Source organism: Aythya fuligula, chromosome 24 (genome assembly GCF_009819795.1).
Source record: "Aythya fuligula isolate bAytFul2 chromosome 24, bAytFul2.pri, whole genome shotgun sequence".
NCBI classification, from domain to species: Eukaryota; Metazoa; Chordata; class Aves; order Anseriformes; family Anatidae; genus Aythya; species Aythya fuligula.
In genome coordinates this window covers 3130540-3147937 of record NC_045582.1, presented here as the reverse complement: position 1 = coordinate 3147937, position 17398 = coordinate 3130540, and the positions used below count along the sequence as shown (strand labels likewise).

Genomic DNA, 17398 nt, shown 5'->3' with positions numbered 1-17398 from the left:
GCCGCCCTCTTCTCTGTCGCTCCCGTGGAACAATTATAAAGGCTGCTCCTGCGATGGCAGCCCAGGGAGATCCCTTTCTCACAGCCATCGGTGGCAAAAGGAGCCCGGCGGGGCTCATCTGCTCAGGGACGCTTGCAATCTACCACGAGCAGGACCGGTGGCATGGCCAGAGGTTCCTTGTGGCTATCACCATTTTCTTCCTTAATATGAGGTCAGGAACAAAGTGACAGGACTGATTTCACGCTCCACTGGTACCAGGACACGTCCCAGGGCTGGGAAATGCTGGCGGACCAAGGGCTCAAACCCGAGGCTGGTGCTGAGCCAGCGGGGTCGCACGGCACTGGCTGCTCGGGGAGGTGCACGGCGCTGCACAGCACCAGGTCGGGGTGCTCTGGGTCACGGTGCTGGTGGCTTCTGGCCACCAGCAGCAGCTCCGTGAAAGCAGCTCCGTGACAGCAGCTCCGCTCTTCACCTCCGTGCAGGCTCCCGAGCACCGTCTCCATTTTACAACCGCTCGGCAGCGCAGCCGCGTGCCGTAGGACCCAGCAGAGCCGACTGCCGGTCTGAGAGCCACAGCTCCTGCTAATTCGGTCTCTCCGCAGGCTTTTTGTAGCGGCACACGTACAGCAGCATCCATTTGCAGCGCCAGAGCCACCGGCTGGAGAAATGTCTGCAGCCCGGGGGGAACGCGGGAGCAAGCACCAGGCGGGGGTCACCCGCACAGGGCACAGAGCGGGGGCACCGGAGCGTTCGTGTCAAATGCTCCAAATGTTCTGCATTTAGCAGCAAAAACGTGCCGAGCCCCCAGCGAGGAGAGCAGGCAGGGCTCTCCCTGCAGCACCCGGCCACCTCCCTGCCAGCCCCAGCAGGTCTCTTCTTTCTTTGCTGCAGCAGGAATCCTGCCTTTGCTGCGGTGCTCGGAGCCAGGCAGGGCCACATCCTGCAGTGCTGGAGCAGCCTCAGGGCGAGCACCGAGCAGGCTGAGCACCAGCCCCTTCCCCGGCCTCGCTCCATGCCGAGGGGAGCAGCGTGCAGCCAGACTGCAATTTAACGAGCAGAAACCCTCGTTTGCACCTGTAAATGGGTTTGGAGATGCGGGTAGGTGCTGTCACCTTCCACCTTGGCCACCATCACGCACGTGCATGCCCTGCACAAGGATTCGTGCGTGGCACTGAGCACCGCCATCTGTGTGATTCTGTCATCTCCTCACCCTAGGTTTGCAGCTGCGGAGGGGGAAGCAGGGATCTCACCATCCAGCCACACCCTGAGCTGCAGATTTTGGGAAAGATGCTGTCGAGACACAAGGTGTGCGTGCTGCTCGCTCGCTTTGATCTCAGCCGCTCCTCCCGCTTTGATTTCGCGGCTCCGACACTTGCTGAGCCCTGACAGCACAGCCTGGGCAGAAGTTCGGCGAACGTTCAGCTCAGGAACGAGGACACTGAGTATCAAAGATGCTCCGGGCCACAGCCCTAGCCTACAAACACATGATCCCAGCCAGCAGGGATGGGAAGGAGCCAGGAAGGTGCTGGGGACACCATTGAGGGTGCTGGGGACACCACGAGAGTGTGGGAGATTTTTTCAGGGCAAGGAAAACATTCAGGCCATCTCCTCGGGCTGGCCTTTCTGTTATGTTGAGCTGTTTCAGCACATAGCTAGGAATGAAAACGATGACAACAGCACCATCTGCTCCAGCTGCCGCCACGGCCCAGGGCACAGCTGGCCTCAAAAATCCCCCCTTTCCTCTGCTGTGGCCCACGCGGTCCTGTGACAGAGCAGCACCGGTGCTCATCTCACCAGGATGTCACCGTGAGCCTCCTGATACCCAAACCGGGCACCAAACACCCTGCGGCCCCGCAGAGACCAGCTCCAGCACCCCTCAGGGGACTGGCAGCACTGGAAGGCAGCGGGACGCCTTATTGTGGCCGATCCTATAAATATAGGGGAAAGGAAGTCAGCTCTCTTACACGCTGCTGCCTCACCCTAGAAGAAAGGAGCACGGCAGAGCTCTCAGCTCTTCGGGACTCTCACATCAGCAATCGCAGGGCATCCAGAGGAAGATTTTAGCTTCTGCCCGAATTTTCTGCATCATTTTGCTCTCCCCTACCAGGAAACATTTCAGTTGAAGTCCAAAGTGAGCGTGCTTCAGCCTTTCTTCTTCCAAGCCCAAAGATGCAATAGGATCTTCATCCAGCGCTTCCCCGTGCTTGTGTTGCCGCTGTCACGTTGGTGCAGAGCAGCAGAAACAAATTGCTCCCCTAAATCCTCTACACCGAGAGGCGGAGAGTTGTGCCTTGATTTTTTGTAGTGAGGGAGCTCAGCTGGAACCTTGCTGAGGCACAGAGCAGACGAGGATCTTTAAGTGTGGAAGGACGAACAACAGCATGTAAAAATCGAGTGCTCGGGAGTCTCCCTCCAGCTCATCTTCATCCCACGAGGGCCACTCGGGACAATAACCAGGTACCCATCTCATCTCACCTCGATTCTAGCTTCGTTGAGCCGATGAACACATTTACAACAGCAGCAGGTGTGGGCAGCACCAACGGTGATAGTGCCATAAATCCAGGCCCTAAACGCAGCCCGAGCGGTAGCCCCGTTATTCCCCTTCCCAACCCAAAGGCTGCGGGATGAGAGGTTCAAAAACCAGCAGCCGTGTGTGTTTCATCCTGTGGCAGTCACCTAGAGGCCCAGGGGATGAGCAGTTGGAGCTGTCCACCTTTAAGGTCTAGGATTTGGGCTCCGTCCTCACCAGCACGTTGGGTAAAAATCAGCGAGGTGCAGTCAGCGTCCTCAGGGGCTTCGTCCCCCTTCATCTAAATGCAGCTCTGCTGTCACACGCCTGACACGCACGACAGGACAGCCTGCTCGGGAGCCTCACCTCTTGCCTAAAATAATATTGCTGCTGGTCTCGGGTTACGAGGATCCATTCACGCTCCCTAAGGTCACGGCTCCCCGGATCGCTAATACAAAGGCAGGAAGGAGCAGGGTGCGGGTGCTGCAGTCGTGCTTCTATAAAAATATCACGGCACGGAGCAGAGACCGGGTGCTGCAGGAGGCTCTGGGCACACCCAGAGCCCCCCAGGGGAGGCAGGGAGCACTTGGCTGCGGCGGACGATGCTGGGTTTGCTCCCACGGCTGGCTTGAGCTGCAGCAAAACCAAACCTGTGCACATACGAGGTGAGGGTCCGTGGTGTTCCCCCTCTGCATGGTGCCCGCCTGCAGTGCCTGGTGGCCCTTGCTGGGTCCCCAAACCCTTCTGATGCTCGCTGATCGCTCCTCGGCATCGCCTGGCACGCCCAGCTCGCTCCCGCTGGCTGCATCTCGCCAGAAATTTGGCAACGAGCACCAGCGAGGGGAGATGGTCGGGGCACAGAGGACGGGATTCTGCCATTTCAGGGCTCGAAGCAAACACCGCGAGGCTCTGGGGTGCTGGAAGAGCAAACAAGCCCGGGGAGCGAGCAGCCCCTCCGTCAGAGGAGTGCCTGAGCAGAGTCACTAAGGAAACCGGCTTCGGAGCTGCGCAGGGACCTCAGACAGCCGTGACAATGAGCCCTATTATTAGGCACCATAAAAGCACCGACATATCGGGGAGATGAGGCTTTAAGAAGCGCTTTCACATCAACCAGCGTTCCTAACTCTCTTCCCCTCTACCCCCAGGTTCCTCCAGGCAAGAGGCACGACAATTCAGCTGCCACTAAAGCAGGGAAAAGGCAAAAACACACCCAAAGCAGGCTCCCGAAACCACCCGCAGGAGGAGGACGCACTGCCAGCAGCGCTGCTGCAGCTGAGATTCCGGCACCAGCCGGCGCTGGGAGCCCAGCCCAGCACATCAGCACCCTGCAGGGAGCCGGGCACGGGGCGCTCGCAGCCCCACAGCTCCTGCCCGAGCACCAGAGGCTCCCCGAGCGCTGCAGAGCCCGGGTCTGGGTCTGCCGGGTGAGATTTGTGATGGGAGGAGGGCTGGTTCTTGCCCCAGCTCCCAGTCACCCCATTCAGATGTCCCGACCGCCGCTGCCATCCCCGCATGCCTCCTCCTCGCAGGGCCGTTGGCACGGGACAGGTCCTACACCCCGGTGCTGTCCCCATCCATCCTCAACGCCCCCATGTGCTGAGTTCTGGTCCTGGGAGCTTTGTGTGCTCCCATCTGCGCCCCCCAGCACTGCCCGCTGCTTCTGCCTGCCCAGCAGAAGGCACGGGAGAGCACGGGGGTTTCTGTCCCGTTTGGAGATGTCCATTCCCAAAAGAGCAGCAATGAGGCAGTGGTGAAACCACACTGAAAGAGGGGACTTCAGAGGGCAGAGCCCACTTGGGGTAAAGCCTGCCCCTGAATTCCAGGCTGAAACCACCAAATTCTGCCCCGGGAGCACCTCCCAGCCCCGGGCTCCCCAGCACCACAAGCTACACCTTCAGGGACAGGAATTCTGCAACGCAGCCGTGCGAACCCAGCCCCGTCACAGTCCTCGCCCTCAAACCCCAAAGGGAATTTGGTGCCAGCCGCTCATCCCATTGCATGTGGGACCTGCAGTGGGATGGTAACGAAGCACTGGTTTGCACGAGGTGGGAGAGGAGCACGAGCCCCTTCCACACCTCTCCATTGAGTTTCCTTTACCCCTGCCCGCAGCACCGTGAGGGATGTTTTCAGGTAAAGGTCACATTTTTGGTTTACACCAGATTCCCTCCTGCCAACCTGCAAAGCTACGAACTGACCTCTGAAAGCTCGTCCCGCGAGCCCCACACACCAGGACGGGGCCGTTTTGTCACCTCAGAGCCAGCAGGGGCACCCAGGATGAAGCTGCTCATTGCTCCTCGGTCCCTATTTCACTTTACTCCATCTCCTCGGCCCTCTTCTCCCCCCCTTCCACCCACCTCGTGTCTCAGCACCCCTGGGACCGTCCCTTTCAGCCCCACTGCCACAGCCAGCCACCAAAACAAATCCTCGCCCAGCGCTTTGTCTGCTGCCTCTCCTCTTGACTCCTCAGCCGAGGAGGTGCCCAGCTGGCCAGATGTGTCCTTGCACAGTTTCAGCCCCAAAAGCACATCCCAAATGCTTCTGTCCGATACAAGACAGCAAAAATGAGCGAAATGAGCTCCAGGCCAGCGCAAACGTGCGCGTTACTGAGCAGGGCACTGCTCAGGGATCACGGGAGAGGTTTCCCGAGATGCGAGCAGTTTACAAACACCTTGAGGAATTTATTTTGGCAAAAAGCGACTTCACGCAGCGATGAGACCCGTGGGGCTGCCATCGGGCACCTCCAGGAGGGCAGGAGCTGGCGGGGAGCCGTGCCCAGAGATGCTCAGGAGCAGCAGCTCAGCACCGCGGGGGCTCAGAGCCCCAAATGTTATTCAAAAACCCCAATATGAGTGGTTTTAGCAGCCCAGCTCCCCGTTTTTGATGGGACAAGCACAGAGGTGGGCAGGCAGCGACACGGAGCAGCTCTGCAAGGAGTCAGGGCAGGTACAGCGGGGAGGCTGCAGGGATGGAAATCACCAGCCCAGCTGCAGCACCGATCCCGTTAGCTCGACGGGAAGTATCCCCTGGCGCTGCTTTTCCTTGGGTATTTAAAGAGCAGGCACTGGAAACAGGAGCCAGGCGGCACGGAACGACTGCCTCTGCTCATCGGACTTCTTGGAAGGGAAAAGGGGAAAAAAAAATCAGTGGCTTGATGCTCCGACAGCACCCAGGGCTCATTAGACTTGCAGAGAAAATCCACTCCAGTCTAAAGGCGCAAATCCATCTCCTCCAGACTCTGGGGTAAACCGCATATGCTTTCCGCAGGCACTTAAAATAAAACCCAGCCCACGAGCAGCAGATTTCAGCGTGAAACAAAGCTCCACCTCGCAGATGGAGGGGCCCCATCCTGCCACGAGAAAAGGCTGAGATCCACTCGGTCCCTCAAGGCTGAGCTGCGCCCATCTTAAAAAAAAAGAAGAGGTCACCTACAGGGCCACGATCCTCTGCTATTCCTGCCACGTCCTGGGGAAAATCCTTGGGACTGAGGGCTGCTCGTGCCCCAAAGATGGGCAGGAGCTCAGCTCCTCGAGGATCAGTGCTCCCATCACCTCCTTTTCACGGCGTTCGGCTGTGGGGCAGACACAAGCCAGCAGCCCTGGGTTCGATCCTCAGCCTGCTGTGTTCCCGTGCAGCCAGAAGCGCTCTTTGCTCTCCCAGGAAGGGCTGGCAGCGCTTCTCCAGACCTCGAAGGTGCCGTGGAAGCCACAAACCCAGGCAGCGGGACAGCCACAGCCCTCCCACGCCGGCACCGAGCCCCAGCAGCTCCCGCACGCGCTCTCAGCATCACCCAGACCACGCAGCCACGAGCATCACGGGTCCGTCACGGGTCCACCGCGAGCTTCCAGCCCCCATCCCAGCCCCACACCTACCTGCGGCCAACCTGCCGGCCACCCCACCCCACCACCAGCAGGGGAAGGGGACTGGAAAACACTGGGAGCTGGCTGGGAGCCAGCCCCGGTCCTCTCTCGACCGATCCATCAGAGCACCGCCGGATTGCTGCACGGAGCCGGGCTGCCAGAAGCAGCTCGTTCTGCTCAGGACAAGCTCAGATGATGCAAAATTCAAGGTATTTTTTAAGGAAAAGGAGCACCAAAAGCAGACTGAGGCACCCACCTCGCCAGCGCGCATCGAGCATCCCCGGTGAGAGGCACCGAGCCCCGCAGGGACAAGGCGGTGCCACCTCGTTTCCCCCATTTCTCACCTCTCAGCGGGCTCCTTTTGGGGAAACGAGCACAAATTTGCTTCCCCGTGGCTCTCGGGGAGGGGAACGAGGGGAAATCGAAGCCCTGATCGTTCGGGACAGTTAAAAAGGCGCTTGTTTGTCCCAAATTGGGTTTGTTGAGCGAGGTGGGAAGGGACGGATGGGGCAGGAGGAGGCTGGCAGCAGAGGGCAGCGAGGCCAAGCTGGAGGCTGGGGCTGGAAGCACTTCAAGAGGTGTTTTAATAAGGGGGGGGGAACGAGAGGCAGAGCCCAGTGGGGTCACGGCCCCAGCGGTGCCCTCGTCACCTGCGTGTGTCCCCCCCGGGCTCACCTGGAAGCTGGGGGCTGTCAGAGCAGGGCCGGGCAAACGCCCTCGGGGGGAGCAGATCTGGGTGTGAAGGCTTCAGAGCATCCCAAAGGAGCTGCCCCATTAAATCCTACAGAGCTGCCCTAGCCCGGAGCCGACCCCAACCATCCTGAGACAACAGCACCGGGCTGCAGGCACACACCGACACCCTAAAAACCCCTAAACCACATGAAAATGGGGCTCCAAGGGAAAGGTCCATGTCCCACCGTCCCCAAATCCTCTTGTTTTACACACAGCGAGGCAAAGGACAGCCCCTGGGCGTCAAACCCCAAACCCTGCTCACGCCAAACCCCAAAGGCTCCAATCCAACCCATTCTCCAGGGCATCCCCCAAACACCACTGATCCACCCAATAACGAGAGAAAAGAAAAAAAAAAAACCACTATTTTTTTTAATCAGGGGTGAGTTATCCGCCCCAAAATGCCCCCACGTGCTGCGGGTGAGCGGGACGGCCCCTCGAAATAAAAAATCCCAAATATTTGGCGTATCAAGGGTAAAAAAGAAAAAAAAGGGGTGAGGTTAGGAACAGGTTGGGTCGTTTCTCGTTTCATCACGGCGCTTTGCTGGCCCGTGAACGCCCAGCCGAGCACGATTTTGATGGAAAAAACGGGGAAAAAAATCGCGCTGCAGAAGGGAAACCCTAAAACGAGGCAGAAAGGGATGATAAAAACCGAGGAAACCCTCGCTGGGTGCATGGGCACGGCTCGGGGACCCTCAGCTGGGAGGAGAAATCCCCCGTACCGCGGCGGCAGCGCCATCGGGCTGCGCGGCCAGGTGCTAAAATCCCGCTTTTCCCACCCAAAACCCGCGTGCGGGGCCGATCCCCATCCCTCACCCCAAAAATCGGCTCCCGCCCCGCACGGGGAGCGAAGTTCCCCCCTGATGGGAATAATAAAAAAAATAAAATAAATAAAAAACACAAAGAAAAAGGCGGCGGAGAAGCAAGGGGCGTGGGGGGTGCGCGCTGACCCCTTTTGGGGTGAGATAAGGGGATTTTGGGACGGGATAATGGGATTTGGGGGCACAGCGAGGGGAGGAGAGGGGAATAACAGGGACGAGCGGAGGGTGGCACCGAGACCCCAGCCCAGCCCCCCCAGGGCTGGCCCCAGCACCCCAAACCCCGACAGCTTTTGGGGCTGCCCCCCCCTTTTTGTCCCCCCCCTCCCCAAATTTCACCCCAAATCCCAACAAAGCACCTCAACCCCCTCCCTCCCCCCAAAAAAACCCCCCACACCCCCCCGGATCCCCCCCTAAATTTTAGAGCCGGGCGTGGACAGCTCCCTGCGTCCCCCCCCCCCCCTCCTCCAAAACGGCTGGATTTGTATCATTTCGCCCATTTTAACCGATTCCCCCCCATTTTTCCCGACCCCCCCCCCCCCCCCCCACGCCCAGGCTGCAGAAGATGGCAGCGGGGCTGGGAGGCGCAGCCCACCCCTCCTTGCCGCAGCCCCCCCCCCCCCCGGGGCCCCACCTGCCGCAGGAAATTGGGGCAAAAACCTGCCAAAATGGCCAATAAATAAATAAATAAATAAATGATAAATAAATAAAAATCCACCTCTTTTTTTTTTGGGGGGGGCACCCAAAACCTTCAACCGGCACCACCACGAAGGGGGGGGGGGGGGGCACAAACCGGCACCTCAGTGCCCCCCCCCCCCATCTCCCCGCTGCTTCTTTTATTTTATTTTTCCCTTTTTCCGCCCTTTTCACGCTTTTTTTTCGCAGACCGGGAAGGGGGGGGTTACGGAGCCCCCCCCTCAAGCCGTATCGGTGGGTTTAGGGGTGCCCCCACCCCCAAAAATAACCCCCCCCCCCGGTGCCCCCCTACCTGCCGCCGCCGGGTGTCCGCACCGGAGCCGCGCTGAGGAAGCGACAGCGGCGGGGGGGGGGGGCGGGGGGGGGGGCGGCGGCGGCGGCGCGCGGGGGGGGGGGGGGGGGGGGGGGGGGGGGGGGGGGGGCGCGCGCGAGCTCCGGAACCTTCGCCGAGCCGCCCTGAGGGGGGGGGCAGCAAGGGAGGGGAGTGCGCATGCGCCGCGCTGCTCGCCTCTCCCCCCTCCTTTCCCTGTCCCCCCTCCCTTCCCTGCGCACCCCCCTCCCCTCCTCTCCCCGCGGGTGCGCATGCGCGGTGCGGGGGGGGGGCTTTTGTCTGCGGGGCCCCGCCCAGCAGGGAGCGCTCGCGCGCTGCCCGCCCTCCTCCTCCCCCCCCCGCGGCCGCCATTTTGTGCTCGGCCCCGTCCCGCCCTCCCGCCTCTTTTTTTTTTTTTTTTTTTTTCTTTGCCCCGCCGCCTCTTTTCCCAATTTTTTTTTTTTTTTTTTTTTTTTTTTTGCCTCTGAGGAGGCTTCTCTGAAGGGAACGAGCGCAGATCTGCTTCCCTCGGGGCTTTCAGGGGGAGATGCAGCGCTGCTGGTTCAGGACAGTTAAAAATAAATTTATTTGTCCCAGCTGGGTGGTGGTTAAACAGTATGTCACTAAGCACGCTTTGGGAAGGAAGAGCACATGGGGCTGTCCAGGGGCTGAAGGCTCCTCCAGCCTGGCTGCCACCCTCACCATCCCCTCACCTGCAGGCAGCCACAAAGGTTTAATTTCACCCAAATTTAAGTTTTAAGCTAAGGAAGGGAAAAGCAGCCTCCCCCCTCCCAAGGCTGGCAGCCCCACCGAGTTATCTGCACACCTCGGGCTGTAGGGACACGCACACCCGGTGGGTGTCAGCGTGCTTGGAGGGATCATAAAAATCAGAATATCCCGCATTGGAGGGGACCCGTGAGGATCTGGGGCAGCTGACACCCACAGGAAGGAGGTGACAAGTGACCAAGTGACAGCGCAGGAGCACCGGGCTCCCTCCTCATCCCAGAAAGCCTTGCCTCAAGCCCTGGAAATCAGAAGAACTGAAGGAAATGGGAGGCTGAAGGCACCAGCCTCAGCCCTTCCACCTGCCCGCATCACCTGGGAGCACAGCGCGGTGCTCGGGTGCCTCGTGCCAGCAGCAGACAGCACTGCAAAGAGCTGCTGCCCCACCGGGCTTCTGTCCCTGCTAATTGGATTTAGCAGAAAAACTGCAGGAGGGATCTTCTGGCAGACAAGCTCAGATTTATTTTATTATTTTTTTTTTATCTGGGAAGCATTCCGGTGTACATCAAGGGCAAACAGCCAATTTAAGAACAGGCTCCTCTGACAGAGGTTGTGAAGGGGAAAACTCAATAAGGAGAGAAACAGAAGTGGAACCTGCAGCAACAGAGCTCCTAAAAAGCAGGCTGGACAAGTGTTGGTTCGGGGTGGTCCACCCTAGGCTGGAACAAGGTGCCTTACAGCTTTGAGGGTGAAAGCCCTTCTCTTACTAGGGTATAAGTAACTACATAAGTACAAGGTACAGTCAAATTAGTATGAAGTAGAAATAGTCATTTGAGGGCAAAAGTTTTGCTTTATGAACACACAACACCATGAGATAGGCTTACATGCATCACTTGTTTCTATTGACCTTAAAAAAAAAAAAAAAAAAAGAAAAAAAAAAAACAATGGGAGTGGCTCTTAAAGAATTTAAGAAGTGCCTGATATAAATTGATTGGAGAATTTCCCCAGGGTAAGCACATCTGTGCAAAATCTCACTGCTTTGGGAATTGTAAAATGAATACTCATGCTATGAGGGGATCCATCCTTGTGACAAGGAATGAATTTGAACTCGCAGCGCAAGCAGCGAGAGCCCGATCCTGGACCAGCAGCTCTTCCTACAGGCGGCATGGATGCAGCAGGAACACGGGAGTGACTGCAGAGCAGCTGAGCACCCTCTAACGGGACTGTTTCATCATCTAACAGGGACAAAACCAGAAGGGACCTCCCTGCTTTTTGTTTCCTAGCAGGAATTATTAGGGAGAGTGACACCTGGCTTTCTGAAGCCATCTGCTGGTGTTCATCTTTGCCTGCCTGAATGTTCTCAGGTCACCAGGCACTGAGTCCCTTCAGTGTCCAGGAAATCCCAGGCTGGGAAGTATTAACCAGTCCCGAGGGTGTTCAAGCACAGCCAGTCTTACCACAGCCTGACCATCTAGAAGATCTGCTGGTTAAGGTGAGTCAGGAATAAACTGCATCAGCTGATGGACCTGGGACTGTAGGAAAGCAGCAGTGCTTCCCCAAAATCCTGCAAGGCTGCACCACACCTCCTGCCCTGGCCCAGGACCCAGCCATGCAATCCTGGTGGCACTGCACTTGAAAACAAAAAGATGCTAAGAGTTTCATATCTAGAAAGAGCAAAGGCCCAGCATCTTGCTGCCCAATTCTCTCTGTGTGCATAGGGACAGAACCACATGGGTATTCCTGGTAAACAAGGTTCCTACAGAGAAATAATCAAATCCACAGACAGCTTCTCTTTCTTTTCACCCTGCAGGGCCAAAACCAGGGGCTGAATGGCTGTGTCAGAGGGGCAGCAAGTGGCAGAAGATTCCTGTACCCACATACCACGCAGCCACTGCTGGTTTGATGCAAAACCACCTCCTTGATGTGAAACCACCGTGCAACAAGATACTCGATAGCTCACTCCAGGCTATTCCTTCCCCTCCATCCATTTTGCCCTGCTACTAGAAAGAAAAGAAAAATACTTTTTTTTTTTTTTAAACAAATTATAAAGGCAACCTTTAAGGAGGAAGGCTTTAAGCTTCCAAATCTGCTTCCTCCTCTGTAAAACGGGGCTCATTTTCCCCACAGGTGTATTGCACCGCAGCAAGGTTTTCCCCAGCAGGTGCTCTGGAAGGTAACCCATGATTTCTCAGGTCCAGCCTGCAACGGGAGCTGCAGAACTGCAACTGAGTGATGGGTTCTGGCTTACGGTGGTTTTAAGCCTGATGTCCCCAAGGCCTTATCTGCCTGCAAGCTGCTTCATTTCAGTCACTTAATTCAGATTAAGGCTGGCTTTTGCAAAACCACAGTGATCCTAGTTGAAATAAATACTCAAATTCTGCACTAGCATAATTCCATTACAGCACTACCCAGATCCTTTCCGCAACCTAGCCGTTAAAAACTTCACCTAGAAAAGGAAACGGGGAATGGCTTGTGAAATGATTTCCAGCCAGGGGACAGGACTGCTCCTCCTGAACCAATTCCAGACGCTATGGTGGGCTCGCAGACCCTAAGACGACCCCTTCCCGGGGGCAGCCCGGGCAGATGCAGCTCCCAGACTCGCCCCCGGGGCACGGCCACCAGCACAGACAGTGCCGGAGCAGGGAACCGGCTGGGCTGCGACATCTCGCCGTGCTTTGAGGCCTCTCCATGGAGATGGCAGCAGGGAGCCGGGCTTTGCACAGTTTCCCAGCCGTGCTCGCACGCCGCTGGGAGCAGCAGGAGAGCGGCATTCCTGCCCCGAGCAGCCCGGAGCCTCCCACCCGCCCTTCCCAGCAGCTCAGCCTCTGCGTGCGAGCCCGCAGCTCGGGAGGGGATTAGAGCTCAGCTGGCTCCGTTTCCCACAAGTTGAGACCAAACGCACGGATTTGCGATTTGGGCACGGTTCTCCACCGTCAGCTTACGTGTCGATTGCATGGGCAGGCTCCAGGAACACGGCACAGCCCCAGAGGGGCTGTGGGGCCGTGGGTCGGACACGCACACCCCGTGACTCAGCAGAAAGAGCCGGCCGGCTCCTCGCCGCCCAGCGCTGCCCCAGCACTGTCCCCGGGTCGGAGAGCCCTGACGCCTTGAGATTAAGGCCCTCATGCCGCCTCACATGCTTCCCGCGTGCCCCCACCCCAGCTGGAAAAAGCTTATTCCTTTTTCTTCTCAGTTGGGTAACGTGGAAGGCATGCAAAGCCCGACACCGAAAAATATATAAGACCCTAAGGTGTTGGGTTTATTTTAGTAATTAATGCTTGTTCTGCTTCTAAGCTCTACTACAGCAGCTTTGCAGATGGTTTAAACGCTGTGTTTAAGAGGCAGAGTTGCTAGCTGGGGAGGCACAGGATGCACCAACTTGTTACGTGACCTTGGGGGAATTTTATGGGGTTTGCAGCCTCACCTCGCCTCACTTGGTGTCAAGGCAGCGAGTGCCTGCAGATAAGTCAGGGCCGTTCCCGGCCGTGCATCCGTGCCAGCAGCCCCAGCCTCGAGCACGGACCCAGCACATCCACAGCACCTACACAACCAGAGGGTGCTGCTCTAGGCATTACACGTCCCTTTTTTTGGGAGCAGGCACCAGCACCACTGGTGGCCCCACTGCACAATTTCCCAAATTTTCAGGAGGCTCAGGAGCCCCACAGCAGCGCCCTCACCTCCCACCCGCAGGGAAGCAGAATGCATCCTTGAGAGACTGAAACAGCAGCAGAAATAGCGTCACCCCAAAGAGCTCACATCTTGGGCAGGACTCAGGGCTTCCCCCCGAAAATGCTGGGGCTTTCAGCACGGTGCAGAGAGCAAAGCCAAGCGGCTGCGTTAAGCAGGGAGGGAACCCCAGCCCCCCAGGTGATCCCACAGCTAAAACAGACAACCCATAACCCCTGAAGTGAAAAAGATCCACCACCTGGCTGGTGCACATTTAATAAAGCCCTAAAATTGCCTCTTACTGCCCCCCACTTCCCTCCCCCAGACCCCAAACCCAAAGCACCCACCAGCCCTCACCCAGCCAGCATCACACAGCCCCCACAGCCACCCCCACCCCTGTTTGGGGTTAAAAGGCCCCAGCTGGCCCCCGCCTCCTCCCCTACACCCCATAAAGGAAGCACGGGGGCAGCATCAGTGTGCTCACTGCTGGCTTTATGAGTGTGTAAGCCCTGCTGCCCTGTGCATGCCTTGGTAGCACCACAATAGTGAGCGTGCTAATGCTTCCAGCACAGTGAGTGTGCAAGGCGTGCTTCTGTCAGCACGGTGAGTGTGCAGGCATGTAGGGTGTGCTTCTGCCAGCGTGATGGGCGTGCAAAGTGCCCCTCTGCCGGCACGGTGTGCAATGGTGCAGGGTGCTGCACGGCTGGCACAGGGAGTGTGCAGCCATGCAGGGTGTCTTCTGCAAGTCTGGTGAGTGTGCACGGTGCCCCTCCACCAGCACGGTGAGTGTGCAATCATGCAGAGTGTGCTTACGCCAGCAAGACAAGCACGTGAAGTGCCCCTGTGCCAGCTCGGTGTGCAATCATGCAGGGTGCCGCTCTGCTGGCACGGCGAGCGTGCAGTCACGCGGGGCGTGCTCCTGCCAGCACAGTGAGCGTGCAACCACGCGGGGTGCCCCTCTGCCAGCACGGGGAGTGTGCAACCATGCAGGGCATGCTTCTGCAAGCACGGTGAGCGTGCAAAGCGCCCCCCCGCCAGCACAGTGCGCGTGCATTTGTGCAGAGGATGCTTCTGCCAGCCCGGTGCGCGTGCAATCGTGCGAAGCGCGCTCCCGCCAGCCCGGTGCGCGTGCAAAGCTCCCCCTTGCACGACCCTGCCCACGCCCCCCCCCCCAGCGTCCCCCGGCCCGGCAGGGGGCGCGCGCGCGCGCTCGCGGGGAAGGGGCGGGGCGGGTGGGGGCGCGGAGCGCGCGCGTGCGCGGGCAGGAGGCGGAAGCGGCGCGCGGCGGCGGGGGCGCGCTCGGCGCCCGTGGGGCTCCTTAAAGGCGCCGCCGCCCCCCCCCCTCCTCCCTCCCCACCCCCCCCCCCACCCCGTGCCCGGGGACGGCAGCGCCGCGCGGGGCCGGAATGAGCAGGTGGGGGCCCCCCCGGGACACCCCCCCCCGCCCCCATCACCACCCCCAAAAAAGAGACCCCGGGGGGGGGGGTGGCGGGCACGTGGGGGCGCTGCCTCAGTTTCCCCGGAGGGAATGGGGGGGGCTGGGGGGAGGGGCAGGGGGTGTGTGTGGGGGTGTAAGGGGCTGGGGGGGCACTGGAGGGCTTGGGGGGGCAGCGGAGGGGGGGGCTGGAAGGGTGAGACCCCCATGGGGGGGGGCAAGGTGGGGGAGCCCCCCCCCCATATCCCCCCCTTGGACCCCTGCCCGTGGTGCCTGAAGCCCCTGGGTGTGTCCCCCCCCCGGGTCCCCAGGGTTTGGCCCTGCTGCTGCGCCCCTCATCTTCCTCCCCTTCATCTTCCTCCCCCTGGGGATTAACTGGCGGCCTTCCTCACCCTTCATTGCTCACCCTCCTCACCCCTCATTGCCAGCCTTCCTCCCCCTCCTCTTCCTCACCCTCACCCCCAATCGCCCGCCTTCCTCACCCTCACCTTCGCCCTTAATCCCTGCCTTCCTCCCCCTTCACTGCCCACCTTCCTCACCCTCATCTTCCTCACCCCTCATTTCCAGCCTTCCTCACCCTTCGTCCCCTCCCCGGCTGCATTTTTGGGGTTCCCCCTCCCTTGGGGGTGCCCACACGCCCCCCCCTCACACCCCCTCTCCCTATATCAGCCCCCAGCTCCGTGCCCCCCCCGGGCTCTTTCCTCCCCACTGGGGGCTGTGGGAAGGATCCGGCCCCGTGTTTGTGACCCCCCCCGGAGCGTGACAGCCTCACCCCATGCAGCACCCATGGGTGGCACCCGGAGCCCTGCGCCCAGCCCCGAGGGGCCGCGGCGACCTTGGGGAGGTGCTGAGTCAGGCCCCGAAGGCGTTTGGGGTTTTTTTGGCCCCGCTGCCTCCGTCTGCGCTCAGCGGCCGTGATTTATCCCTGGGGGGGGGGTGGGGGAGAGCAGAAAACCCCCCGCTGCCCCCCCCCAGGAGGGGATCCCTGCCGGCCGACCCCATAGCGGGGGTGCTGTGTGGGGTTCGGGGGCTGCATCCCGCAGGATGGGCACGCTGCTGGTGCTGCACTGCAGGATTTGGGGCGTGCAGCCACTTTTTGGGGGGGGGTTCTGCGAGGAGGGGGTGCCCATGGGGCTGCCCTCGGAGCCAGGACCAGGAGGGGGCCGTCCCCAGCACGGGGCTCCTGCTCTTTGGACCTTGTCCCTTAACCAGCACTGGGAGGGGGGGGGACACACAACATCTCCCCCCCCCGGGCCCCGTGGGAGCAGCACCATGGGGTGTCCAGGCCGGCTGCCAGCACCGTCACCGGGCGTTATCGGGGCCGAGCCGGCCCCAGGAGGGGTCCCTGATGGGGGCAGCACGATTACAGGGGCAGCAGCGGGGTGGGGGCCGCGCCTGCCCCCTGCGCCCTGCCGATAGCGGCGCGCGGAGCAGCCTCGCGCCGGGGATGCTCGGGTCCGAGCCGTGCCCGGCCCCCCCTGTGGGCTCGGGCGGACCCCCCCGACCCATTTTTACGTTTCAGGAGGGCAGCGCCATGGCCGAGAAGACGTCGCCGGGCCCCGGGGGGGGCATCACGCCCCTGCAGCAGATGCTGGCCTCCGGCACGGGCGCCATCCTCACCTCGCTCTTCGGTGAGGATTGCGGGGCTATGGGGGGGTCCCGGGGTGGGGGGCACCCCGGGAAGAGGCTGACGGGGGGGCTGTCGTTGCAGTGACGCCGCTGGACGTGGTGAAGATCCGGCTGCAGGCACAGAGGACCCCCTTCTCCAAAGGTACCCCGCTGGGGCTGCCAGAGGCAGGGATGTCTCCACTCGTGCCTGGGCGCACGGGGCCGTGGTGGGGGTGCTGCTGCCATGCCCCCCCCCCGTCCTCCTTCCCCTCATTATGGCCCCATACTGGAGCTGGGCCAGTGCTGCGGGGCTGGGTGGGGGGCTCAGCATGCTCCAGAGGCTCCCCATCCCCTGGACCTGCTGCCTCTTGTGCTGCTGCCCGAGCTGCGGGGCTGCTCCGTGCTCCTCCGGGTGCCAGAAATTTGCCGACCCCTCCACCGTGGGGGCTTTGCCCTGTGGAGGACATCGGGCACAGCCTCTGGGCTCCCCGCAGCCCCGGTTTGGTGCCGGCAGGGCTCTGTTCCCAGCCCCTTTTTGCTGGGAGCTGGAGGGTGGCCCGTCCCCGGCGCCCCGCTCAGCCTGTCCCCGTTGTGTTTCAGCGTGCTCGGTGCGCTCGGCGCCCTGGGGCTCTCGGCAGGCCACGTGTGAGTACCGAGCTGCTGCTGGTGGCTGCGGGGACGTCCTGGTCCTGGTGTTTTTCTTTTTGCCTGGCCGTCCTCGGTCCTGCCCTGCGGCAGAAGCGTTCCTGCAGCCCCTGGCCTTGTGCTGTCACTCTGCCCCGCTGTGCCAAAGCCTCCCGGGATCTCCTGCTCGCTCCTGCTGGCCTTGCTGAGAGCGATGCGAGGCCAAGGGGCAGGATGCTCATGGCCAGGGGAGCTCCCCCAGCCTTGGGGGCATCACCCATGGCCTCGCTGCCTCCCCCAGGGTGCCCCCTGCCTCCCCCAGGGTACCCCCTGCCCTGTGGGGTCGCGGCCAGCGAGGGTCCTGGCTCTGGTTTGGGGCTCGGGAGCTCGGGTTCGGTGCTCTCCTGGGACAGGCAGGGCTGA

General features: G+C 60.6%; 2 protein-coding genes and 1 long non-coding RNA gene across 9 annotated transcripts in view; 2 read left to right on the top strand and 1 right to left on the bottom strand.

Annotated features, from left to right (window-relative positions):
- Positions 1 to 8956, bottom strand: part of MAPT (microtubule associated protein tau) — a 43930-nt gene extending 34974 nt beyond the window's left edge. For all 7 annotated transcript variants that reach the window (XM_032202611.1, XM_032202612.1, XM_032202613.1 and 4 more), the window contains exon 1: positions 8902 to 8956. The gene's annotated coding sequence lies outside the window, so the exon portion shown is untranslated. The remainder of the gene's footprint in view (positions 1 to 8901) is intronic.
- A 5711-nt stretch (positions 8957 to 14667) lies between these two features.
- LOC116498383 lies at positions 14668 to 16515 on the top strand. Its single transcript, XR_004254176.1, has 3 exons — positions 14668 to 14722; positions 16266 to 16374; positions 16455 to 16515. It is a non-coding gene; the product is annotated as an uncharacterized LOC116498383 (long non-coding RNA).
- Positions 16516 to 17254: 739 nt separating this feature from the next.
- Positions 17255 to 17398, top strand: part of COL1A1 (collagen type I alpha 1 chain) — a 171680-nt gene continuing 171536 nt past the window's right edge. The window contains exon 1 of the mRNA XM_032202532.1: positions 17255 to 17345. Coding sequence (XP_032058423.1) covers positions 17255 to 17345 — 91 coding nt within the window. The remainder of the gene's footprint in view (positions 17346 to 17398) is intronic.